Source organism: Zonotrichia albicollis, chromosome 2, assembly GCF_047830755.1.
Source record: "Zonotrichia albicollis isolate bZonAlb1 chromosome 2, bZonAlb1.hap1, whole genome shotgun sequence".
Lineage (NCBI taxonomy): Eukaryota > Metazoa > Chordata > Aves > Passeriformes > Passerellidae > Zonotrichia > Zonotrichia albicollis.
The window spans coordinates 67,290,384-67,314,845 of record NC_133820.1 but is presented as its reverse complement, the minus strand read 5'-3'; the positions used below and the strand labels follow the sequence as shown (position 1 = coordinate 67,314,845).

At 40.0% G+C, this 24,462-nt stretch overlaps 1 protein-coding gene across 3 annotated transcripts in view; it reads right to left on the bottom strand.

The window, feature by feature from the left end:
* RCBTB2 (RCC1 and BTB domain containing protein 2) overlaps window positions 1-21,853 on the bottom strand; it is a 33,561-nt gene extending 11,708 nt beyond the window's left edge. Inside the window, exons 1-9 of one of the 3 annotated variants that reach the window (XM_005482381.4) lie at window positions 21,714-21,853; window positions 13,913-13,973; window positions 11,754-11,912; window positions 11,133-11,283; window positions 9,443-9,609; window positions 8,649-8,807; window positions 7,572-7,679; window positions 5,323-5,465; window positions 3,430-3,620 (exon numbers count right to left, since the gene is read on the bottom strand). In XM_005482381.4, the coding sequence (XP_005482438.2) occupies window positions 3,430-3,620; window positions 5,323-5,465; window positions 7,572-7,679; window positions 8,649-8,807; window positions 9,443-9,609; window positions 11,133-11,283; window positions 11,754-11,912; window positions 13,913-13,951 (1,117 nt within the window). In that variant the 5' untranslated portion in view covers window positions 13,952-13,973; window positions 21,714-21,853. Of the gene's footprint in view, window positions 1-3,429; window positions 3,621-5,322; window positions 5,466-7,571; window positions 7,680-8,648; window positions 8,808-9,442; window positions 9,610-11,132; window positions 11,284-11,753; window positions 11,913-13,912; window positions 13,974-21,527; window positions 21,684-21,713 lie in introns of those variants that run through there. The other 2 variants (XM_026790597.2, XM_026790598.2) reach the window with 2 other exon arrangements.
* Between the last annotated feature and the right edge of the window lie 2,609 nt (window positions 21,854-24,462).

The window sequence follows — 24,462 nt, the reverse complement described above, 5'->3', positions numbered from 1 at the left end:
TGTCGTCTCCTGTGTAGGATCAAAGTCCAGCCACCAGACACTTCTGGCAACATTCCAGGACTCCCGAGCCCCCCAAGGGTGGTCTCGGTGACTCAGCACCTCAGTCCTGAAGTGCTGAGATCCCACAAGAAAGGACAGCTTTCTTCAGTTCTTTCTAGTTTCCTGCTCCAAGCAAATATCTCTATTAAAAAACCTCTGAAATTCACTCCTGTAATTCATCTATATAAGGCCAGAAAAAAAAAAGTTTAATCTCAGAAGTTTACTGCACCATATGATAGAAAATGCTATCAACCATTAGTGAGTAAATTATATAAAATTGAAACTGTTAGTTATTGTAAGAGCCTCAAAATATCAATAAAAAAATCATAATAAAATTTTCTGAAATGCTTCCATAAGGAGGCATTATATTACAGCAAAAATGAATCTATTACAGAAACAACATATTGGTGGCCAGTGAAACTGTTCAGTGCAATATCACTAAAAGTAAATACCAACACTTACAAGTTTATTCTAAAATAACTGTTTTCCCTAGACTTAATGGTGTTAGAAGCACAATGTGTCAAGGTGTGCATACTCCTGTTGGTGTCATATGTCTGTACATGTCTGATATTTGCATTATAAAGTTACCAAACAGCTTCGAAAAGTCCTCCATTATCTGCATACAAATTTTTACCTACTGAACTGATCCAAATCTCCATCACACAGCATCAGAGAACCATCTTCCTTAATACTAGTAAAAAAATCAACAACCCACTCTACCCCCAAATCTCATTCTGAACTGTGACAGCATTTTGTCTTCTTACCATATAAATAGATATTATGGGTTTAGACAGATCTTGTGGGTCAGTAATTAGTTGTTCTCTACAGAAAATTACATAAATGCTAGGTCCTGTAACCTATCAAACTAGAAATTAGAATACTATTCTGCTGGAAATGGAAAGACCTTCTCCACAAGCTCTAAAAAAGCTTAACACACACACACACACTTTGATACTGTTACACTTTGTTTAGCACAGTCATTTTGCACTTCATTTGGAGAATGTCAGGTATACACAATTTGGGTAGGTACACATAAAATGGATGGGGGAAAGAAACCCAATATAGTGATGATAAAAAAGAGAAATATTTCTGAAACAATGATACAATAAAATACTTTGTTAGTTCTTATTTTGTACAATGTGTGGTTTATTTATTCTGACCTCTGATACAAAGTTAATTGGCAATCCAGGTGTCCACCAAGAGACATCTCCAATTGACTTCTTACAGCCATCAGAGGAAAACTGAATACAGTGGAGTCCAGCTTTGGAACTCTTAGGGAGAAACCAGCTGCTTTTATTTGTTACAGCAGTGAAAGGGGAGCCTGAGGAAGGAAATGAAGAGGCAGTTCCCACTGACAAGGCACAAAGCCAACAAAACTCCTTAGCAGCCAGCGCTAAGGATTGTATTAGAAATGTTAGAACTGCCACAAACATGGAGAGAATGGGAACGCCTGGGTGTGGAAGCACCACAATAAAAGGGACAGAGGAGGGCTGTAAGCATGGCAGATGTCCATGGCATAAAGGTCAGCAGATGTAAGATCCCAGGACACAGCTGCCTGAGGATTCTCACCACACATACATCAGATGACAAACAGCAGTGAGTCAGTCCTGAGAGCTTGCCAGGGTGGGACAGGATGAAGAGGCCAGTCACCCTCAGCTCCTGGAGTGTGCAAAAAGGCACAACTGACTCCAGCAGAGTCACCTAACTGAAAACAACCCAGCAGACATGACAAGGACCTGATAGCCAGCGTCCTTTTGCCTGTGTCATCACAAGGAACCCTACCCCCTGAATAGTGCCAGGATGCTGGAGACACTACTTCGAAAATATGAAAAAGTGGCTTTGAAAGTGCATCTGAAACTTGTTTTATTTAAAAGTAAAGTAACCTTTCCTCCTGTAAGGCTTCACCTTATGCTTTGGTACAACATTGCTACATTGTTGTGCGTCTATTTCCAAAGGGAACCAGAAGTTAAGGTCAAAAAATCCCAAACCCCACCAAAAACCCACACAATAAACAAATACACAAACCCCCCAAGAACAACAACAACAAACAAAACCCCAAAACCCACAACAAGTCAAAACAAACTCACAAAATACCACCACAACAACAAAAAAAAAAACAGTAAGAAACCAAACAAAAAATCCAACACCCCAGTAACTTCGTTAGGAACCATAATGGGATTAAATTGTAGCTAAAGAATGAGGTCTCTGGTAGCCAATGCTGTATACTTAACTCTACTCAAGGCCATTAAGACAGATCTCAATGCTAATCAAGCACCTGAGATCCAGCAACACTCTTCAGAAGACCAGGCCACAATCCCTTGTGATGAGACTGAGTGCTTATGGCCAATTCAGAACATGGAAATTTGGACCCCTCAATTCTTAGCAGTCTACCTAAGAGCATCAAAGAAAGCTTCAGAGCTCCTCAACTCAAATCTCCAAATTCAAACTCAGATTTTCCACCCAGAGCCACTGGACAGTCACACACAGAGGTTACACAAAAAACTTCTCCCCAGACCTGAGGCACTTCCCCATAGAAAAGAGCTCTCAGGATCTCTCGCTGCTCAGAGTGACCCCAAGGTTAGAAAGTTTCTTTTCCCAGCCCGGTGGTGGAAGAAGGAGTCAGAGCTCTTCATTTCTCGGTCTCAAGGTTGTTTTTTGTATCTTATCTATAAAATTCTTTCTCCTGGCCTGCCCAGGTCCGCTCAGCAAGACAGTCTAGGCACTCTCACTGCCCCCAGGGCAGTGTTATCTTTTCATACTAAAAACTATGTGTACAATATTTACAATAACTGTCCAATACCTATCACCTACGTTAGACAGTGAGCTTCTACTCTAAGTCAATCTAAAAGTGCCAACATCACAGGAGAAGATGGAGGCTAGGAGGAAGAAGGAGAAAGGCTGGACACGCTCAGATTCCTCCTATTGTCTCCTGAACCCCCATTCTAAAAACCTCAAAAATCTATTTTTCACCCTGTGATAAATTCACTATCATTCTACTTAAACTGTCGTAGCTTGCAATCCTTCATATAAGGTTGGTAATTGTTTTTCCCAAGGGCTAAATCAAAGGCACAGGGGTCTTGGGCTCTGTGCCAAGGTCTCTGAGCCCCCTGGGCAGGGGCTCAAGCCCTCCAGGGCAGCCAGAGGAATTTCTTGGGTTCTGACAATGAGCCACACCAATAAAACAGACAAGTGTCTAGCCCTGCCATCAGGCTTTAGCAATTTTTTACCATGCCACATTACCACTTACATATACATAACACATCATAATGATTATGCTTCCTGGTGTAAGTTTTTGTGAGTAACTATGTTTAGGCTTCAAACACACGCAACTGTTGTATGAGCTACCAGTTCTGTTTGGCAGGCGTCAGAATAAGGAGCGTGTGGGCTCACCTACGGAGAGCAGGCGCCACATGACGGCGGGCGTGGCGAAGCAGGCGAACACGTCGTCAGTGCAGGTGAAGTGGGTGAGGTGCGGGACGGCGACGGACTGGCCCCGGCACTGCCCCCACATGTACACCTGGCCGCTCTGCGTCTTGGCCGCTGACGTGTGCGCCGAGTGGCAGGCGGCGATCTCCACCACCCTGAATTCGCGAGCAAACAAAAGGAGAAAAGAAAGTCACTCATTATGAACAAAATGCAGTGAATCAGCTCACTGCCTCCTGTCTCTCTCTAGTGCAAGACATGCTTTTAAGCGTGCATGTAAGCAAGAGTGCCTTCTGGTCAAACACAGCAACATTTAAAGGGCTGGCAGTGTTTCTGCAAACAGTGGGCACTCCAAGTTTCTCTTTGGGAAAGCATCTTGGGAGAGAGCAGCCAGAGCTGCAGCAGAGCCCTGTATCTGCTGACCCCTCAGCTCTGTCAAGCAAAGCTATGATGAGTTTCAAGTCTCTGAATGTCCTTGGTGGTGCTAGGCAGTGAGGGGAGTAGCTGTATTAAGCTGCAGAGAACAAATACTTGGAGAAGATGAAGAAGGAAATAAGGATGCATTAAAAAATAATTAAAATTGCATTTTGGCTTATAATTGAAAGACAATGAAAGTCTTTTTTCTGTTTGCTTATTGGTAACAATCATAAACCAACAAGTTAAAGATACATCTTCTTACTCATATAATTATTATTACTTCAGTTTAAAGGACTTTCATTTTGAAAACTAAAATTTAGAACCAAACAGCACTTAAAGCTGTTTCTAAGTGTCCTTTAACTAGGCTATGTCTCTAATCCCAAGACTGATTTAGGACTTCAAAACTCCCACTGTGTACAGCATTACACAATCCACTGTTTTGCAGTCTGAACTACTGCTTGTTTACTTGTGTTCTCAGCTGCCTGGGGATAATGGCAGGGAAACAACTTGTTTAAAGCTGTATGCACAAATCTTGCAGGCTTTAGTGAGGCAGTATTTTCACTGACACCAAGAATTCATATTCTGACCGACAAAAGCCAAAGGTAGCATGCAACATTAAAACTTGTATTAAATTCTTATTGTAACATTTTTAAAGTGTCTGGGAAAAAAATCAATAACATTTGAAGGAAAACCACAAGTACACACACAGAAATAGCAATGCTCAAGATCAGGCCATGTCTCATCACCAGAGCAGAGATGCCACTTCCTCACAATGATGTACTCAGACACAGGGTTAAGAGGGACATCTCACTTTCCTTCTTACTCACAACAGGAGCCCAAAATTACGATTTCTGATCATGTACATACTTGGCTTTACAACAGAAACAACTGCCCCACTGTCCCTCAAGGACCTAGAGGAAAATATTTAACTCACAAAAATCGAAGCTTTATTTTTATGCAACAATACCAAGAAAGAACTCCTCCCTTTCTCTCTCTCCTGATTATGAGCCAGATTTAATAGCAGAAATAACACAAATTGCAGATGTCTACCCTTCACTTTTTCTGAGTACACTTCTTGTGAAAAGTAGCATATTAAAATACAATTTATATTCACAGACAATAAAGCCTTTATTGTTGATTTCAAGCAATGAAACTACACCACTGAAGGGAAACTGCAATTAAGGCCTTTAAAGTACAGTGTGAGCCGGAGCAGAAAATAGCATATTCAGGCTCAGAATGTTCAGTTTCTCTTTCACAGGGATGGTTATGGGGCAGATTCAAGCCCTTTCAGTGAAAATTCTCTACACATTTAGCAGATGAACCATTGCAAAAAATTTTAGGCTCCTTCTCCCAAAAAAAAAAAAGATTAAAAATACCATAATTTTATGTAGTTCTTCTGTGAGTATGTCAACCAATGTCTGATTGCAAGACTGTAAGTATTACCTGTCCTTATCCACAACAACTGTTGTAGGGTAAGACTGGTTACTTTTATTCCCAGTACCTAACTGGCCATATGAATTGGCTCCCCAGGCATATATCTGACCTTCATCTGTTAGCACTAATGTATGTGCATAGCCACAGGCAACCTGTAAGGAATAATAAAAAGAAGAAAAACTCATTTTTATGCAATAGTAAGTTAATACAGACAGATACATCTTATGCTATAGGTTATGCCATTGATTCTAGGCTACTGTAAAAATTAAAAATACAAGTAAGTTTATTAAAAATGGAAGGAAAGTAGATGAAGTGACTTTGGGGGAAAAAATTTACCAATGAGAAACCCTGACAGATAATCTCAAGAGCAGAGCAAAAAGAATAGCTAGAAACTGAGAAAGAAGGAAAGCTATATGACAAATATGAACAATACCCAGAAAAGTGAAGATTGTCTGTCCTGCATTGACCTGGCTCCATGGACAACTGCTCCAATATGAACAGCTTCACCACTGGAAAAACAGCTAAGGTCTCCCTGTCTGATCCTCTCATCCCTGACAGCCACACAAAACACAAAACTGCCCCCTCCCTGTGCCAGAGGATCAGAGGATCCTCTGCTGAGATAAGTCCCCATCCCTGGAAGTGTTCAAGGCCAGGTTTGTTGGGGCTCTGAGGAACCCAGTCTAGCAGAAGGTGTCCCTGCCCATGGCAGGGGATGGAACTGGATGGTTTTTAGGGTCCCTTTCAACCCAGGCCATTCTGTAATTCTCTAAACTTACATCACTGCAAGAAAACTCTCACAGTACAGTCTGAGAACCACACAAGATAAGCAACAAGAGCAATCAGCCAGGAAAGAGATGGAAGAGACAAAACTCTCCATTTCGATGGCAGCCCACAATTGTATCAACTCATAACTTCATGGAAACCCCCTTGGTCCTGCTGAGCTGCCTCCTCACATCAGATTGTTCAAAAAATCCACTTCACATATGCAGCACATGCCCCACATGCAGACAGATACACAGTGGCAACATTACCAGCAGCAGTCCTGCTCTGCAGGAGTTCATGTAACTTAGTAGAGATAGACAGCTACCGAAAACCAATTTACATTGTTCATAACTAGCTCACCTATATGATCTGCAAAGATACACCATAAACACATATACTCCATTGACATCCATGAAGCATGTGATGTACTTTAAGTGAAATAAACTATCAAGTTATTTACTGAGTGGAGATCTACAACATGGTATTAAATGATATCAAGTAAAGGAAGTGAACAGAAACAGAATCTAAGCCAAACCTGCTGGAGCATTCACTCTCTAAACAGAAGATAAATACAGGGGAACATAATACTCACTTTATTATGTTACTATCCAACAGTAGTTGCTACCAGCAAAGCTACTGTGTACATCCTAGGCACTGGATATAAAATGACATCATTAAATGAGTTTCTTTTAAAATACTTAAAAAATTCATAGCTTTCCTGAGTAAACACAATAAATAGGATCCAAAGTTCAAAATGCTCTTGAAATTTTCAATAGGCTACAAAACAATGTTTTCTAACAGCTTGTATCATTTTCCTGTCAGTATCCTCTATTTCACATGAATCAATTAAAAACTTCCAGAATCAGTCCTGCAGTAACTTTAAATATTTCTCACTATACAAAAGAAGTTAACAGTTTGCTAGTTACACTGGTGGTAGCCCCACTACTTGGTAAAGTGCAATAATCTCCAAAGGTCAAGACTAACTGTGGAATCATACCAAATGTTAGCCAAATGCAGTGGGAGGCAATTTATTCAGATTCCAAACACCAGTAAGTCACTGTGGCTGGGATGCAGTTCTAAAATGAAATTCAGTCCACAAGACAGACAAAATGCTAAACTGCAGCATTTTTCCAGCACAAAAAGGCAGAGGTTAATAAAGAATGCAATATCCTAGAAAGACACTGTTATTTACTAAAACAACAGCAATATTTTTTAATTAACTTTCACAGGGAAAAAAGAAGAAAACAAAAACATTTTTAATGGTCTAGTCCTCTAAGTAAAATCCTGACCTCACTGAAGTTAATGGCAAAATTTCCACTGACCTCCACAGGTCACAGTTTCTCCCCTGCTGGGAGAGGTCCACTTTAGGACACATGTGTTTCATTCTGATGTCACTTTTTAAACAAAGGACTATCTCTTTCAAAGGCAGCACATGCTGTCTACGGGACTCTTGCAGAGGCTCCTGGAGGGTTTGGGCAGGAGCAGCACAGACATACCCGCTGCACACGAATGCCCTGCAGGGCTGCGATCCGGCACGGCGTGGGCTGGTTGCCGCTGCTGCCCAGCCCCAGCTGGCCATTCCCATTGTACCCCCAGACATAGACCTTGAAACAGAGACAGGGACTGTTAGCTGCTTGCTACTATTCACTTCTTTTTGTTGTCTTAGGTAAACACAAACATATTCACACATATACCTTCCTATGTAAACACATATATAGGCACACACGTTTTTCTTTAAAATGCCGGTTACATACTCATCTAGAATTCTTCCACACTCATGCTCTTTAGGAGTTAGATTATGTAGGACTACAATATTTTAAAAGGAAGAACAGAAAATCAGTGACTCATATGGCTGCTTGCCAGCACGGAGTAAATCCAGCACAATACTTCCCTTCTTCAAAGAGGTGATTTCTCATTCCAAAATCTTCTAACAGAAAACACACTAGAACAATTATAAAATGGAAGCTGTGCACAACAGTTTGAGTAGGCAGCTTTATGCGAAACAAGAAAAAGGGAAAACACTGAGCTCTGATAATTTCAGTGACATCATGTTTTACTGCAGTCTGGCTACTTAGTTCTAAACTCAAGTGTTTGGAGAAATAGAGCTAGCAAGATGTATACTGCCCAACATCATCAGCTCATATGAACAAAGTGTAGAACTTTACAGCCTCCCTGTATCTTTGCAAAGAGAATAAAAAAGTATGAGAGAGATTCAAGAGGTACTCCAGTACAAAAAATATATGCAATGTACTTTTGTTCTCTTAAGATATGTGAATATGAGCACTGAAAATTAAAATATCATTCAGTGATTATTCTCACATTCACTGACTACTCTCACATACAATACTTCAGATTCTAGTATAGACAATAATTTGTCTATGAATGCTAAAGACAGCAGTGGTATAATAACAAAGGTGGTTATGAGCAGTATAAGGAGCTAGACTCGAGGGAGTTTGGAAAGCTAAACTTCCTTTCTGAGTAATAGCTCATTACTACCAGGTTTGAAATTATCTACGTGCCAAGTTATTACATGAAGTAAAACTCAGTCCAAATATTCACGTGAAGTTTCTTACCTCTCCATTTTCCACCACAGCCATAGAGCACATCTGCCCACAAGCTATATTAACAACTATTTTATTTTGTAGGCAGCCAGTAACTCTTCGAGGAATTGTTTGATTTGCTGTTGAACCAGATCCAACCTGGCCCGAGTTATTATAACCCCATGTGTACACCTGTTGCAAAAGAATCGTCATCAAAGATGGCTTTAAAATATGCAGTTCAAGAGAGGAAAAAGCCGTATGAATAAAAAAATTGGTTTTTTATGTGAAAGTGGATGTATTCCTAGGAAGACACACAGGTTTACAAGTGAACTGTTTCTTATAAAAATATGCCAATCTAAGCATTTATATATTCCATTATGTTCCTCCATTCAAAGGTAAGGGGAAACACGATGGCTGCAGTTAATGCTGGAAGAATCCATTGCTACTTTTCCAGAACCCAAACTAGAATATCTAAGTGGCACAAATGCCACCTCAAGGTAAATTCCAGGAAACTTTTTACTTTGGCAGGTAAAATTCCTTACAGTGAATGTGATTTACATTAACATCAGCTGTAATGCCACTAAGCATTTAAAGTAGAGTACAGCATAGGAAGGAACTGGCTGTGTAATTTGTTGTTACAAGCAGAAGTGGCACAAAATCAGCTACGCCCTCACAAGTTTCAATTTTTTTGAAACATTTGTGTTACATCAGCACTGTGAGGATTGGAGGAAGCAAGGTCTAATGCTAGAGGTGCAGAGTGTTTTGCTGTTTCTCACATATGTGAGTTTCATTAAGAGAAAAGAGACACTTGTTCCCACTATACTCACCTCTCCATCAGAGGTTAACACCATGGAGTGGTGAGAGCCACAGGCAACCTCAATGACTTTCTTGTTCACCAAGTTAGTAGAGACTTGACAGGGAATGGAGCCATGATTTGTTGTACCATTGCCCAGCTGACTGTAAGCGTTATGACCCCATGTATACACTTCTCCTTCTACAAGAAAAATGTAAAGAGCTGTTTGAAAAATCTCTACTTTTCCAATGAGTACACAACACAAAATTACAAACTAAAATGTCAAATTCAGTAACAATATGCATACTTAAGTGTATAAATACATATATGACCTATGGGGCTGTTCAGCCCATGAACATACCAATGCTACCAGGCTCACATAGTGTTGACCACAAATCCAAATGGATAGTGGTCAGCATAATCAGCATAATCGTAGCAAAGGAAAACATACTGCTGCAAGAAAAGGGATGGTATAATACAGAAGAGAAAAGGATGAAATGACAGTCAGAGCCCCCATTTCAATTTCTGTTTTACTGACAACAAATCAGAATTTCTTGTCCATGCCCTGGCACTGTTTCCCATTTTGGAAAATTCAAAAAATAAGCTTTCATTTTCTTACAATATGCATACTGCCTAAGGAGGATTCCCTCAGAACTACAAAGGCAAAATACGCTACACTAAAACAATACTTCACTACAATAACTGGTTAAATCTAATTACTTTATCCTACCAAAAGTGAACAACCCTTTCCTCAGTTCACCAACATGTGAATACAAATTTCAGTAAACATGTGAAATATACAGCACAGAAACATACAGCAAAGTGGCAATGACAATAATTAAAAGAATTAAGAATTGTGTAACATATAAGAGCCCTCTAAAAGGGAAGTTTAAAAGGCTGTGCTGAAGAAAAGCTATTAATGCAAATGGAGTTATGAGTAAACCTCATCAAGGATCAGCTCCTGACCTGCTCTTTGGCAGTACTTCATCATAGGTTAAGGAGTGTGAGTGTGTCAGTGGGATCTGCCAGTAACAAAGGTCAGAGGAATACATATGCATATATAAAAAAAGTGTGCAGAATGGTCTGCCATGAAGACTGGAGGAAATGAATGTAAAAGAACACATTTACAACATAATTCCACCTACTTTTAGTCATAATCTAGAATACTGAAAAACATTTCCTTTCATTGACAGAGACAGGTAAGTGTGAATATCATCAATCAGGCTCTAAGAGAACCTCACTAGGAACATAATATTAATAATTTTTCCTCAAGTGTAACATACTTAATTATGAACATAAAAGCCACTACCACAATGTGGATAATACAGCATCAGTGCAGGAAGCCAACATAATGGGTCTTTAAAGCACATCCAGAATTAGGTACTGGAGGGAAAAGATGCATTTTGGCCAAAGGACATTGCTGGCACAAGAACATAGGGGCATAATGTAGCCACAAATGCATTCCAAGAGCTATCAGAAGTCTTGAACTTAACTGAGAAGTGAAAGAAAAAACCTTTCCAAAAGTAGTAACAAGATCAGAGCAGGGCTTGAAAAACTCCTGAAAATAACAAGCTAGCTGACATGTCATATTTGCCAATTAAAATTTGACTTAACAGCCCAGAATGCTCAACTCTCTCTCTCATGTTACCAGCCCAGACCTTTTACACCTGCTGGATGAATTTAAGTGGACTCTCTGAAGAAGCAATATTCAGGTCATACTTTACCTTCTGTAGCAAGAACAACATGAGGGCCACTTCCATAACTCAGGCAGGCTATCTTTTTGCCACACAGGGAATCTAACCTCCTTGGTATTATAGTGCTCTGCATGTCTCCTGTTCCCAAACAGCCACTGCAGTTCATGCCAAGCACAAAAACCTGTAATAAAAGAATCACAGACTCATAACTTGGGTTGCAATGGAGAGCTTCCTCCAAAGGTCAACTCGTCCACCTCTGTGTTCACCAAAGATCTAAACAGATCAGTTGACTCAAGGCCATGTTCAAAAGATTCTTGTACATGGAAAACAAATCTCAGAACTGCTTCAGGATTTAACCCTTCTTACGGCATTCTTTTCCTAGTACTGAATCAGAAAATGCCATCTTGCAGTTTGTGTCCACTGCCTCTCATCCTGTCACTATGCATTTGCAACAAATACCTAACTCCATCTTTTCTTTGTTCTATGATTGTGGTAAGAAGCCTTTAATTTAAACTGAAAATGTTTCAGTAGCAAACAGACATTTTTGCATGCAACTTTCTCTAGGTGTACTATTATACTACTGGCCTTCACGGTAACTTGACACATAACTGATTAAACATGTCACATTCATACACACTCTTGGACAATTACCTCATCATTTTCAGTGGCATACAACACTTCATTACCAGCACTGCCAAATACACAGGCTTGACGAATTAACTTGATGTGTTCTGGGGAACAGAGAGAAAAAATCGGCCATTTCCCAACATCCAGCATCTTCAGGGCTGACAAGAGTGTTGCCTCCAAGGCCTGGTATTATAAAAAATGCTATCAAATATCTGCACAGAAAAAACACATGCCTTTGCATAGCAAAAAATTATAAACACCACCATCTCCTTTTTCAGCCACAAAACCAGTATTTTAATTCTATAATACTTGAAAGGAAGACATTAAATAAACATATAAAATAAATCATGATCTAGAAATAAAGGATCAACTTTAATGGAGGAAAGTACCATGCAGGAGGTTAAATGGTGAGGACATATATTCACTATATTCATGCAACATAAGTGCTGTCTTACAGAATTCAATGTATATTAAATTCTGTAAGACAGCATTCCAATATAAAGTGCAAAGTGTATATTCAAAATTTGAAATCTCTGTATTTTCCCTTGGTGCTAAAATTGCTGTTAAAAAAAGAAACCATAAAATAACTCTGCCCAAGAATACACTTATCTTTGAGAAATATGCATATTTGTTTTCATGTATGCATTTTTCCTACCTCCAAATTATACAAAGCTGTGAAAAAATTCTAGTTTGGAGTCTGAAGCATGTTATATCAGCCACAAGAATATTGCTTTTTCAATTAGTATCACTGACTATGAAAAAATATACACAGGAATATATGTAACATTAGAAAATTAAAACCAACACCCTAAATTAACCCTAAATTAAATTCTTTTGAAAAATACCAGCTAATCACACATTTCTCTATTATTTACTTCAGAGGAGGGGAAAGAAGGATTGGCCATCTTCACAGGAAAAAAAGTTGTGGTTTTGATCACACCAGTTCTTTCCCCATCTCCTTGCAGCAAATATAACTGACCAACCTCAGGCAAATTTGCAAGTGAAAGGGAAGTCAGATTCTGCTGACACAATCAGCTTGGCAGCAGGCAGCTGGACAAACAGACATTATGTTATGAAATAAGTCAGCGAGCAAGTAGGTCCAAGCTAATCCTAGCAGACATTGTTCCCTGTGACATGTAGCAGGGTTGTAGCAGAATCCATATGGAATCAGTCTTTGTTCATCTGCTGCTTGCAGAATAATTTCTTTTATGTCAAGAGGTTACTATTCATTCCACAGAGAATTTTAGGCCCTCTTAAGATATGATAATAAATACTGAAAGCATCACAGACTATTCTTCCAACTGCATCAACAAAACTGCATCCCACTTTTGTGCAAGACTGAAGAAGCCTGAAATTCAAAAGGACAGTCAGGGTGTCCTTCAATTTTACAGACTCCTTTACTGGAATAACATACTGGTTTTTTTATAATGTGGGCTCTAAATTCCAAGTGCTCAGTGGGTCAGAACCCATTCATCTTATATAGAAAAGTTGTTTTTTTCTTTAACCTTGTTCTACAAAGCACTCATGTCATACCCTCATAATTAACAGGTTAAAAAATTGCCTCAAACTGTAGCATTTTTTAACACTAAAATAATACACTGCAAGAAAAACTCCCCAACTACTCTTATAAAAAGCACCCAAGGAAATACTTATGATTCTGATTAAAAAAAAAAAAAAAAAAAAAAAAAAAGAAAGAACCAAAACTTTATCAGACAAAAAAATAAAAAAATCCATAATCTAAATCCTGTCTCTGTAAATCCTGTCTCTGGAATTATTAGTTACACTCAGTAAGAGATCAGTATCAGTAAGAGATATTTTTCCACTTTTCAAGACTTTCTCCCCTCACACAGTTCCACGTTATGTTTTGTTTCAAAAATATGAAAACCATTTCAACTCTTAGCCTACCAATATTTATATCCTGTAAGAGACCAGTTCCCTCATTATATTGCACGAAGTAATGAAGGCAGACTTAGACACGAATCTCAGACGTTATATGAGCATATTGTTCTTCTAATATTTTGTGGATGATTTAAGCAAGATTTCTTCAGCTAGTATAATTTCTTCTAACCATAGCTTTTGTTTTCTGTCTACCTTGGAAAGCACTTGCATGTACTAAGCTATTGCTAAATGGAACCTTTTGAGCAGAGCAGTACAGAATTCCCACTACAAATCAACACTCTGACCTTGGCACTGACTCCTTGAGGAGGAGGTTCATCCTCCATATGGACTTGTGCTTGTGTCCCCCTGCAGAGAGAGCGAGCTGTGGTTAAAATCATCATATCATATTACTGAAACAATACTTTCTGAAACCATCCACACTTAATAAAGCCAGTTAAGATAGTTATCTTCTTCTGTGGGGTGAGAAAACAAGAAATGCAAAGCTCTCCGTTTTGCTGTTACATACAACTATACAATGATCAGTTAGGCAGACTCTGCTCTTCTGTAGTCTTACCTAAAATATTAACTCTTGGACAAAACATCTTTTTAAAACAAATAGGAAAATTAATCAGATTGTGATTGGAAAGAAAGATGTTTTATGAGCACCATACTCCAATGTCTTTTCATTGCAGCAGAAATAAATTGAGAACCTTCCTGACATAATGCTTTAAGACATTTCTTTCAGCACAGAAAAAGCACACTGCTCAGAGAATTCAATTTCTGGCTTAAGCCTTCAAAATTACTTATTCCAGTTCCATTCTGAAACCAATCCTAGAAAAACATTTGTGTCTTTTCAGGTTTACTGAGAGCTGCTAAAAATTCATTCTGCTTCAGAAAATATTGTCAGCCCCATAAATTACCTGTATAATTTCTATGACGTACATTATCAATAGAAACAGATCTTCAGACCAGCTGTTTCTTCAGAAATATACACAGCTCTACTATCCTAAAATTATTTCCTAACATAAAGCCATGCAACTCTGCTTTCAGTAAAACTACAAAAATGAGAAGCAGCTCTGAAGCTGTACAAGCCTCTTTCACTGAACAGTGATGAAAGTTGTACACATAATTTTCTTTGAGATACATTGGTTCAGACATAGCTAAAATCTGTTTATTTCTCGCATAAAATCGCGTCTCTCAAATTCTGACTACAGGCAGAATAACATCCAACAAACAGTTACCATTTTATTAATTTTCAGACGAATCCCACATTAAAACAAGTATCAAATGTAACTGCATAAAACAGCCTAACTTAATACTAAACACATCTCTTATGTAAGACTTCATGCCTTAAGACCCAATCCAGTTACACAAAATACATGAAATTAGTATGACTAAAGTATGGTAAATGTTAATGATTCAACAGGTAATCTACTGAATAAACACACAAAAATTATTTTCTTGAAACAAATAAAAACCTGAACAACTCTGCAGCTCGACCATGCTGAATATGCACAACTGGTAAGCTTAAGCTTCAACACAACTCACAAATCTACACACACAGAGTGTATTTTATACAGCTAGTTTGAGACATTACATGAAGAATTCAGCTCATGTGTGAAAGTCCACGGTGACTTTGAGCTTAAGGCTCAAACACACAACCAAACTGAAACAACTAGAAGCCAAGTTATATTCCCCTTCAACTAGGACAGAGTGAAGGGCTGACTCAGTCACCGACACATCAGCACTACTGGTATTTGAGATGACCTTGGGGATCCCTGACACCAAACAGAGCTGGCAGATACAATTCAGGACCCACGGGATATCCACACATCCATGCCAAGCTGGAGCAGCAGCCAAGAACTAAATGGCACCAGACAGCCCTGCCTGTGCAGCTGAGCAGGGCCCTGAATGAGCACACACGGCCTTCGACCAAGATTTACGCCTTCATGGAAATGGGGGAGCTTGCTGAGCTCTTGCATTTAAGCAATTGCTTATTTTCTTCAACGTACTTGCTCCAAAACCAAGAATGCAACAGTTGACTTTGTGTGCATTATCTCTAGTTAAAGTAGAAACAAGTCCCCTAATCAAGGCCTTTGCCTGTACTTCTGAACCCTTCTGAAACTTTTCATTTCAAGTATGCCAGCAGTCCTCCTGTGAAATTGACTGTCAAGGCTACCCAGTATTTTGCAGCACCATTTGTTACAAAACTGATATCCACGATTCTTCAGGTTCCAGTATTTCGCTTCAATTGCACCAGTTCAGACAAAAGCATAGTTTCACTTAAAAGCAGTTGATTAGTTAGCATAAAGATAGATTAGGATGTAACCACCCCAGTTAATTAATAAAAAGTGCTGCACTTCATTACTTTTCAGACTCCCGACAGTTTTGCCTTCCCTTTTCTACAACAAAGATCAGTTACATGCCCTCCCAACTCAAAAGTTAGAACATGTCTTATCTTCTGTATAACTATGATAAAATTACCCTGCAACTCAATTTTCAGTTTGCTCTGCAAACATAGACACCTTACTTCTGAGCAACCCCACAGGAGTACACACGGTGACTCAAATTATGCCAGTTTATTCTTCTATCCAAATTCATGTCTTCTAATAAAAGTACATACTGAGTGCCACATATCTGTATCTGCAAAGTCATTCTTTCTAAAAATCTGTAATTGATTTAGGAGTATATATCCACCTGAGGATCCCAAAAATTAAGACAGAAAAAAATTAAACCTGTTTAAGAACTATTCTTATCGGTACATGTTTAAAATATTAGTAATTATTCGTATTTTCCTACTTGCATGAATTTTTCTCCAGAAAAATAACCATTGTGAAAGCAGTCAAGCAAAGAAAAAACAGTATTTTTATCAAAAATTAAAAGACAAAAACCTCTATATTTGAGTAAATCAGGTACAGGAGAAAAACATATCCTAGCTATTTCAGACAAGTTACTGGGATTGTTTGTCTACTAAATCTTATAATATGTGCACAACTGCTAAAACCCATTACTTTAAAATAGCTAGCTACAACATTTAAAAAGAATGCAATACTTATTTTAGAAAGTAAAAAGGTAAGCCAGAAACATTTCTCATGGCTGAAAACTTGATAACTTTCCCTATCTGTATTTCCAAAAAAAAAAAAACTTCTGAAGTGCAAATCTAAAGGAGAAAATACCATTATTGTTAACATTCATTTCTTGAGGCCGTGCACAGCCTTTTGATATAAAAATATTTATATTAAACTCCCACAAATCTCTTATCTGGAATCCAAGTACCATTAAGAATCTGGACAGCATACTCTGGCAGTCTGAGTTTAGGTCTTGGAAACTGGAAGCTCTGACCATCGTTTTGGCCCAGCCACAATAGGTCTTTGGGTAAGACACACACGCCTCTGCAGTACACATAAGATTGAGTTAAGGAACATAAATACTAAATCTGGTAGCCAAGCTTCATTAACAGCCCCAGACCATTTAACCCTAAATATTTAAACAGGTTCACTGACTCATCTGAATGTAAACATTCTTGTAGACTCTCTCTCTAGGAACTTGGCAAGCAAACAAAAATTTTCAGAACTCCACTTAGTATTTCCTCCCACTTAACTTGAGCATTTATGAACCTCATCTGCTGATTCAAAGGTCTGTCTGCAGCTTCTTCCCCAAGGACTCTAACCACAGGCGTAGGAAAGACTACAAAGCAAAAGTCACAGAGAAAAGTGACTTGGTAAGACTTTTAGAAAAGGCACCTAACCTTCTCTGGTATTCCTGATTTCTCAGCAGTTTCCTACAAGAGTAGTCATTACATGATGCTAACTTGCCCAAGCAATTTCGCAGGAGAGATCAGATCACCAATACTGCCAACATGCACTCCTTTAACGGGTCACATTCCTTTCTAGGAAGACTATTTCCAAAATTATCTTCTTTCTTCATGTACAGTGAAATGACAGAACTACACCCAGCACGGACAATAAATTGACAGAACTCAGCTTATCATTTATTCTTCCACTGATGTGGCATTTTCCATCACCAAAAAATTGCAGACCAGTGAGTGGTTGTTTGGAAAACTTCAAACTCCAACTAAAGTATCATCTTCTCTCATTCCTTTCTTGCTCCATGACACCAGACTGTGAATTCTTTGCTCATGATGCAAGTTCCACTGTGTGCCTACTCACTACCCAACACACAGTTCAGAGGCTAGATCCAAGAAACTCTTTACTGGCTCCATCTCCAGAAGCCAAACTTCAGCCAAGCATCTTGTGAGACACCACCTGTGTTTTGGCATGACATCCAGCTCCACCTGTTGGCTCCAGGGATGGACATCCAGCACGACCTCACTGAAGTTTCCTGAGGTTCACATGCAAAATCCATATACTAAGTGATGGTAAGACAAGTGCTCATATTAAGTCTCTTCATTTTCCTCATTCCCATTCCAGTTCCTTTTTCCCCTTTAAAAAAGTCTATCAGCATTGCTGCTGTAGAATGGTGGACTGTGGACCAGCCAGCAACAAGAGGGGAAGCAACTGGAAAAAATCATCATCACCCACCAGAAAGAAAATATTTAAAGCAGAAATAAAAAATAATCCCAAATTCTTTTCTCATTCTACAAACCCTCCAGTCAATCTGGAAAAAATAATACCACACTTTGGCTATCTACTTGACTTTAAAAAAAGAAGATTTGAAGAAAGAAGCTGGCAACTACTAAGAAAGAGAAGCTATATAACAAACAAATAAAAGACAGAAATACAAAGACAAGAAAACAGCTGTGTTTACTAAAAATTAAGCCTCCAGTAGACTTACTGAAATGTCAAAGTCAGCAGCTAAAAAAGCCTGATAAGAAAATTTCAACCAAAACACATTTTCACTTAGAAGTATTTACACTTCTTTCTACACATGCAAAACTACCTTTTGAAGGCAAACAAGTGTTTCAGATCATGGAAACAACACAAGAACTACTTTAAGGGCTGAAAAGTATTATAGGAAGATGCTGGAGTCACTTTCACATAATTATGGGCTTACTTCTCCAGTAAAAGGAAAAAAATATAATGAGCATTATCTCTAGACCTTGAGATGTGTTAAAATAATCAAACATTTTGGGAATCCCAGTCTCTTGGGAACAAGATGCCATTCCTGCATCAAAATCTAACCTCATATAATCTAATGTAACCTAAATCTAACCTGAGGTGCTAAGGAAAAACATCTGTTGACAATTTTGATATGGCTAATCCAGATTTTCCAAAAAATTAACTTGAAAAGTTCCTTCTCTTTGCTGAATTGTTACTCAAACTCCTGCAATCCATACAAAAAACACAAACATAATAAAATACAACTGATGCCATTGTTGGCTCTTGCCTATTTTATATTCTACATAAAACTTCATTTACTATGCAACTGATTCAGTAGAATTGATAACTTATCTTCATTTTGACCTTCCAACATGAGAGGTCAATGAACCAGCTCTAGGGAAACAAAATTAATCCATAATTAATCCAAAATTAATCCATTGTTAATGCTCTTAACACTGTCTGCCTAAGAAGATGCTGCATGCTATAGGAGAGAGAAAAAATAGTAAATAGAATGTGTATGACAAAGAAAAGTTACCCCACTTCCTCTACCAATAAGTGATACTGTACCAGTCTTCTGTTACTGGAACTGCTGGCAAAAGCATAACAGCATCAGACATAACAAGCAGAGGTTTCTCAACCCTTAAAAATAATTAGGAGACAAAATGTTATTGCTTCAAGGCAAAAGTTGGAGTATCTAACATTAAGTATATCCACTGCAGCAGCCTCCTCCAAACTGCAGCAGATAATATGCATCATGATGCCAAGGCCATTTTACCTCAAATTTATCACTCAGTGCTCTTACTTCTATTATTGTTTTCATTTACATGATTAAAGAAACTTAAAAAAACAATTGTCTGTAACTAACTCAGAATTACTTGAGCTATTCCTTTGCAATTCTTACTATTGAACTGGCACTTTACCTCTTTACTTTCACTTTGCTTAACTATTCTTTTTCTCATCTTTATTTCTAAAATCCTTTTTGATGATTAAAAGTTGATTTCAACAGACCTATTTATTTTTTTTTGGACATAAATTCCAGATGGATTATACCTTTGGCATAAAAGAGCTTTCTACCTTCTTTACTTTATAGGGCCCTCAGGACTCCTGTACAAACACCAACTAATTAAACCTCTTGATTTTTCCAAGTTTCTAAAATGAAGAATTTCCAATCTGTTTAGTCACCTATTTTATTCCTATTTATTTAATCTAATTAGAAATGTGACCCAAGATCACAAGCTGACTAATGAACCACCTTTTCCCAGAATTTTCACACTGCTTACCTGAGAGCAAGTCTAAGGCAATTCAGTGCTTATTGGGCAAGCTGTATGTAAGATCACCTGGATCACTGTGTGTCTGAATGATGCCATCACCTGCATCTCTTGGCTGCTCAGCCTGGAGAAGAAGAGGCTCCAGAGAGACCACACTGTGGCCTTTCAGTACTTAAAGGGGGCTTAGAAAAAGCCCCTTTTAGGCACTGAAAGGAGGAAGGAGTGTAAAAAGGAGGGAGAATAACTTTTTACACAGGCAGATAGTGATTGAACAAGGGGGAATGGGTTTAAACTACAAGAGGACAGAATCAGATGAGATCCCAGGAAGAAATTCTTTACTCAGACAGCGGTGAGGGCACAAATGGTTTGCTGAGAAACATTGTGGATGCCTCATCCCTGGCAGTGTTCAAGGCCACTGGATGGGGCATGGTGCAACCTGGCCTAGTGAATGGTAATCCTGCCCATGGCAGGGAGGTTGGAACCAGATGATCTTTAAGGTCCCTTCCAACACAAACCATTCTGTGATTCTACAGTCTAAGAAAGAAATCCATCTGTGACATAATTCCTGACAGTATCTCTTAGTAAGTGATATTCTTATACAAATCCAACTCCTGTGGCCCATAGCAGACACCATCAAAAGCTCTTAAAATTTTCTTGTGTCAAAGCAATAGATACGCTTGACTGTTTTTCTTTATCCATAGTCTCTTCCTGCTACTTTACAGTCCATCACATCATTCACATCCCACATAATTCTGTCACATTTATTTCCTGTACCTGGATGGTATTATCTCTTCTATCAACACTGAGCAGGATGATTACTTCTAAACATTTCCTTTACTCCATGTTTGCTTTCACATCGTCCAACATGGAATCATAGAATGGTTTGGCTTGCAAAGGACCACACACATAACTTTGTTCCAACCCTTGCCATGGGCAATGACACCTTCCACTGGACCAGTTTGCAGAGAGCCCCATCCAAATCGGCCTTGAACACCTGCAGGGATGGGGCATCCACAGCTCTCTGGGCAACCCAATCCAATACCTCACCCAACCAGAGTGAAGATTTTTTTCCTAACATCTAATCTAAATATACTCCTTTTCAATTTGAACCTGTTCCCCCTTGTCCTCTCACTACATTCTCTTATAAATAGTCTTGCCCCATCTTTCCTGTAAATTCCCTTAATGCACTGGAAAGCACATCATTCATCAGCCCAAATAGTTTCTGATGGTGCACAAGCATCACTCCTACAGACCTCACCCCATTCGTAACCTGAGTAAAACCTCTTTGCTGACTGCGCCTGATTTTAGCATTTCACTTGCCCAAGGAAACGCCACGAAATCCTCCCATCTCCCACACAATAAACAAACGGTGACTGGTTTCCAAAGTATCCCTTCTGTTCCTTAAAACCACAACCGGGCCGCCAAGCTCAGCTCGCCCGTAGTGCCGCCGCCGCCGCCACCGCGCCTCTGCGCACCTGCGGGCAGCGCGCACGGGCACCACACACACGGGACTCCTGACGGAGCACACGCAGACAGACTCACAGACACACAGCCAGACACACCGCCACCCCCGTTATCGGCCATTTACACACCGGGTGCCTGAGAAACGAGGCCCCGCGGAGCGCAGCCCCGGCCCGGCCCAGCACACGCAGCACGGGCGGCCGCGCCCTGCCCCGCTCCCGTTCCCCACCGCCGGCCGCCCAGGGAGGGGAAGCACAGGGAAGGGGGGGAGCCAAGCCCCTTCCCTCCCCTTCCCACCCCCGTGCTCCGGCGCTTACCTTCCTTCTCCGAGGCGGCGGCGGCGGCGGCTCCTCCCCCCGCCCCGGCGAGCCAAGGGAAGATGCTGCCGCGCTCAGGCGCCTCCTCAGCGCCGAGCCCGCAGGGAGAGGGGAAGGGGCGGGAAGCGGCTGGCACCTCCCAGGATCCACCCACTGCAGCAGGAGCCTGCCTGGGGTGCCGGGGCCGCTGTCCTCGGAGCCCGCGGGGAAGGGCCCCGCGGCTGAGGGGCAGTGCTGGCGGCCGGGGAGAGCTGCGGGAGAGGCTGGAGCTCTCCCAGGGCCTGGCCTCGGGATGACATGGCTGCTTTGCGAAGAGCCATGCCCAGAGCGAGCTCGGCGTCTCGGCGGGACACACCACCCCTTCCCGCCTCCGAATCGCAGAATCAATCGGCTTGGGAAAGACCTCCGAGGTGCTGAGCCCAGGCTGTGACCCGGCACCACCGTGACAGCCAGACCGGACACTGAGTGCCACATCCAGGCTTTCCTTAAACACCTCCAGGGACGGTGCTTCCAGCAGGTCCCTGGGCAGCCCTCTCCAGGCTGGTGCCTGGGCCAAAATACGCGTGTCAACCACACACATGGTCAAAGGGGAGTGTCTGATATTGGCGTGCTGTTCCAACCTGCGATCGTTTAATTTTTTTCCCAAAGGAAGTGAGGATATATTAATATTCTGTATCTCCTATGGCTTATGTTAAAAATTAAGCACTCCCAAAGAAGATACGCTTGATAAGTTTTCCTGAAAGTGACAACCTGGCTGTTATGCCTGGTTGTGTCTCTTACCTTAAGTGTGACAATTTCCTGCTGTTTGGCTGTGGGAAATTCCCAGAGGCCCTTGCTGCCATACCCAAAGATATTGTTACATTATTGCTGTGGAAACCTTATTCAGAAGGAGAAAGTTTGCTCTGGAGCTAAGGAACTCCCATCAAAAATTAAATTCCTTTATGACCTAGGGAAGGTGTCAGTTTTTCTTGTGGGAATGACAGCTTCATAAGGATGCTTTGACATTTTAAAGATTGATGTACTCAGATGCAAGCCTTTGGCTGTCCAAAAATGAGGTTTGTAAATGTACATAAAGTTGCAAAAACCCCATCCTTAGTGCTACCAAAGGAGCAGAGGTTCCATACATGTATGTTCTTCATACTTGCTCTGTGGCATGGCAGTCTCAGTCCATGGGCTACATGTGCCTTTCATCCCATTCTTCACCTATATCACACATGGAGTGCCTGCAGTGCTGTGCCGACTACCAAGTGCTCCTCCCTGATGTGCTGCCTAGTGCACAGAATCAAAGAATCACAGAATGGTTTAGGCTGGAAGCTGAAGCTATTGATATTCAGATTGGCAGTAAAGCAAAGAGTATTTGTCCCATAAAACAATTGTGTGTATCAGTTCTACAGTGCATATTTTAAAACAATATTGGGTATTTTTCTAGGAGGTATGCTCAATGTGACTCACGGAAGGTCACACTTAGAAGCAGTGGAGCAGGTGGTGTATTTGATCCTCTAAAACAAAATGCAGTTTAATATGGTGATATCCGTCCCTAATTCTACAAGAAATAGATGTGGATCTACAAGCAAACTGCATTCTGAAACATGTAGCTAAAGGATTGGGTTCAGTGAACAACAGCTGAATGACAGAGGATATAAAAATGAAAAAGGCTAATTTCATTCATGAATGTGCCCATACAGGAATCAACAGTAATTGAAAGGTAATTTGCATCCAGTAATTAGAATTTTAGGTTATTAGGATGCTGCATTTAATGCTACTATACATTTGGATAGGGATGTTGAGAGTGGGATAGGCTGCATGAAGATGATCAATGGCTTGAAAATTAGACATAGCTAAAGGGATTATTTGTTTAGCTTATTGAAAAGAGTTTAAAGGTAATTGCAGTTTTAGCTTCCTTACAATGAGAAAATATTAGGTACTGAGTGGCATTTTAATTTAATGGAAAAGAAAAAACCATAGTAAAAAGCAGTGAAGATATATTAAAACCTCGGGAGTTCAAACGAGAAATGGTGCAAAAATTTCTGACAGGGAAAGTGGAAAGTGGCCTCCATTATTTATGCCTTCAAGTAAAAACCTGATCCAGTTATTTCTGCCTTTCCTTTCTTGCCATTTTTTGAACTCCTGCCTCATTTTCTTCCTTTCATTTGAACTATCCCTGGGTTGTTTTTCTTCTTTCCTAAATGTAATGCCAAATTTAGATCTCAGCAGCAATGAAAGGAAGGGAATTGGAATGGAAAGGAATGCTCATTGCAGGGGAGTTAGTCTGGATGACCTTTAAAGGTCCCTTCCAACCCAAAACTATTCTATGATTGTATGATTCTAATATGTGCCTGTCTCATCTTACAAGCAACTTGTAGATCCTTCCAATATTTCAATTAATGACTAGGATGATGCTCATTCCATTTCTGTTTGACATGAAGCCAGGAAGGACTGATGGTGCACTGCAAGGCAGTCCAATTTTAGCTTGTACAGTAGCATCACATCAAAACAGGTAAACCTCATCCTGGGATGTCCAAAAATAGTATCTTAAGGCAGAAAAGAAACATTGCCAGGTTGTGAGAAAATGCTACTGCAAAGAGCAAGGAGAATTTTTGATCACTGCATGTTCAGGGAAAATATTGAAGCAAGGGAGATTCAGCTTTGGCAATAGAGGAATCTGCTCTCACAGTGATAATAAGGAAGTTGGGAATTGATTGTCCAGTGAAGTAGTTTCTCGGTTTGAAATTGTAGATCAAAATTAAAG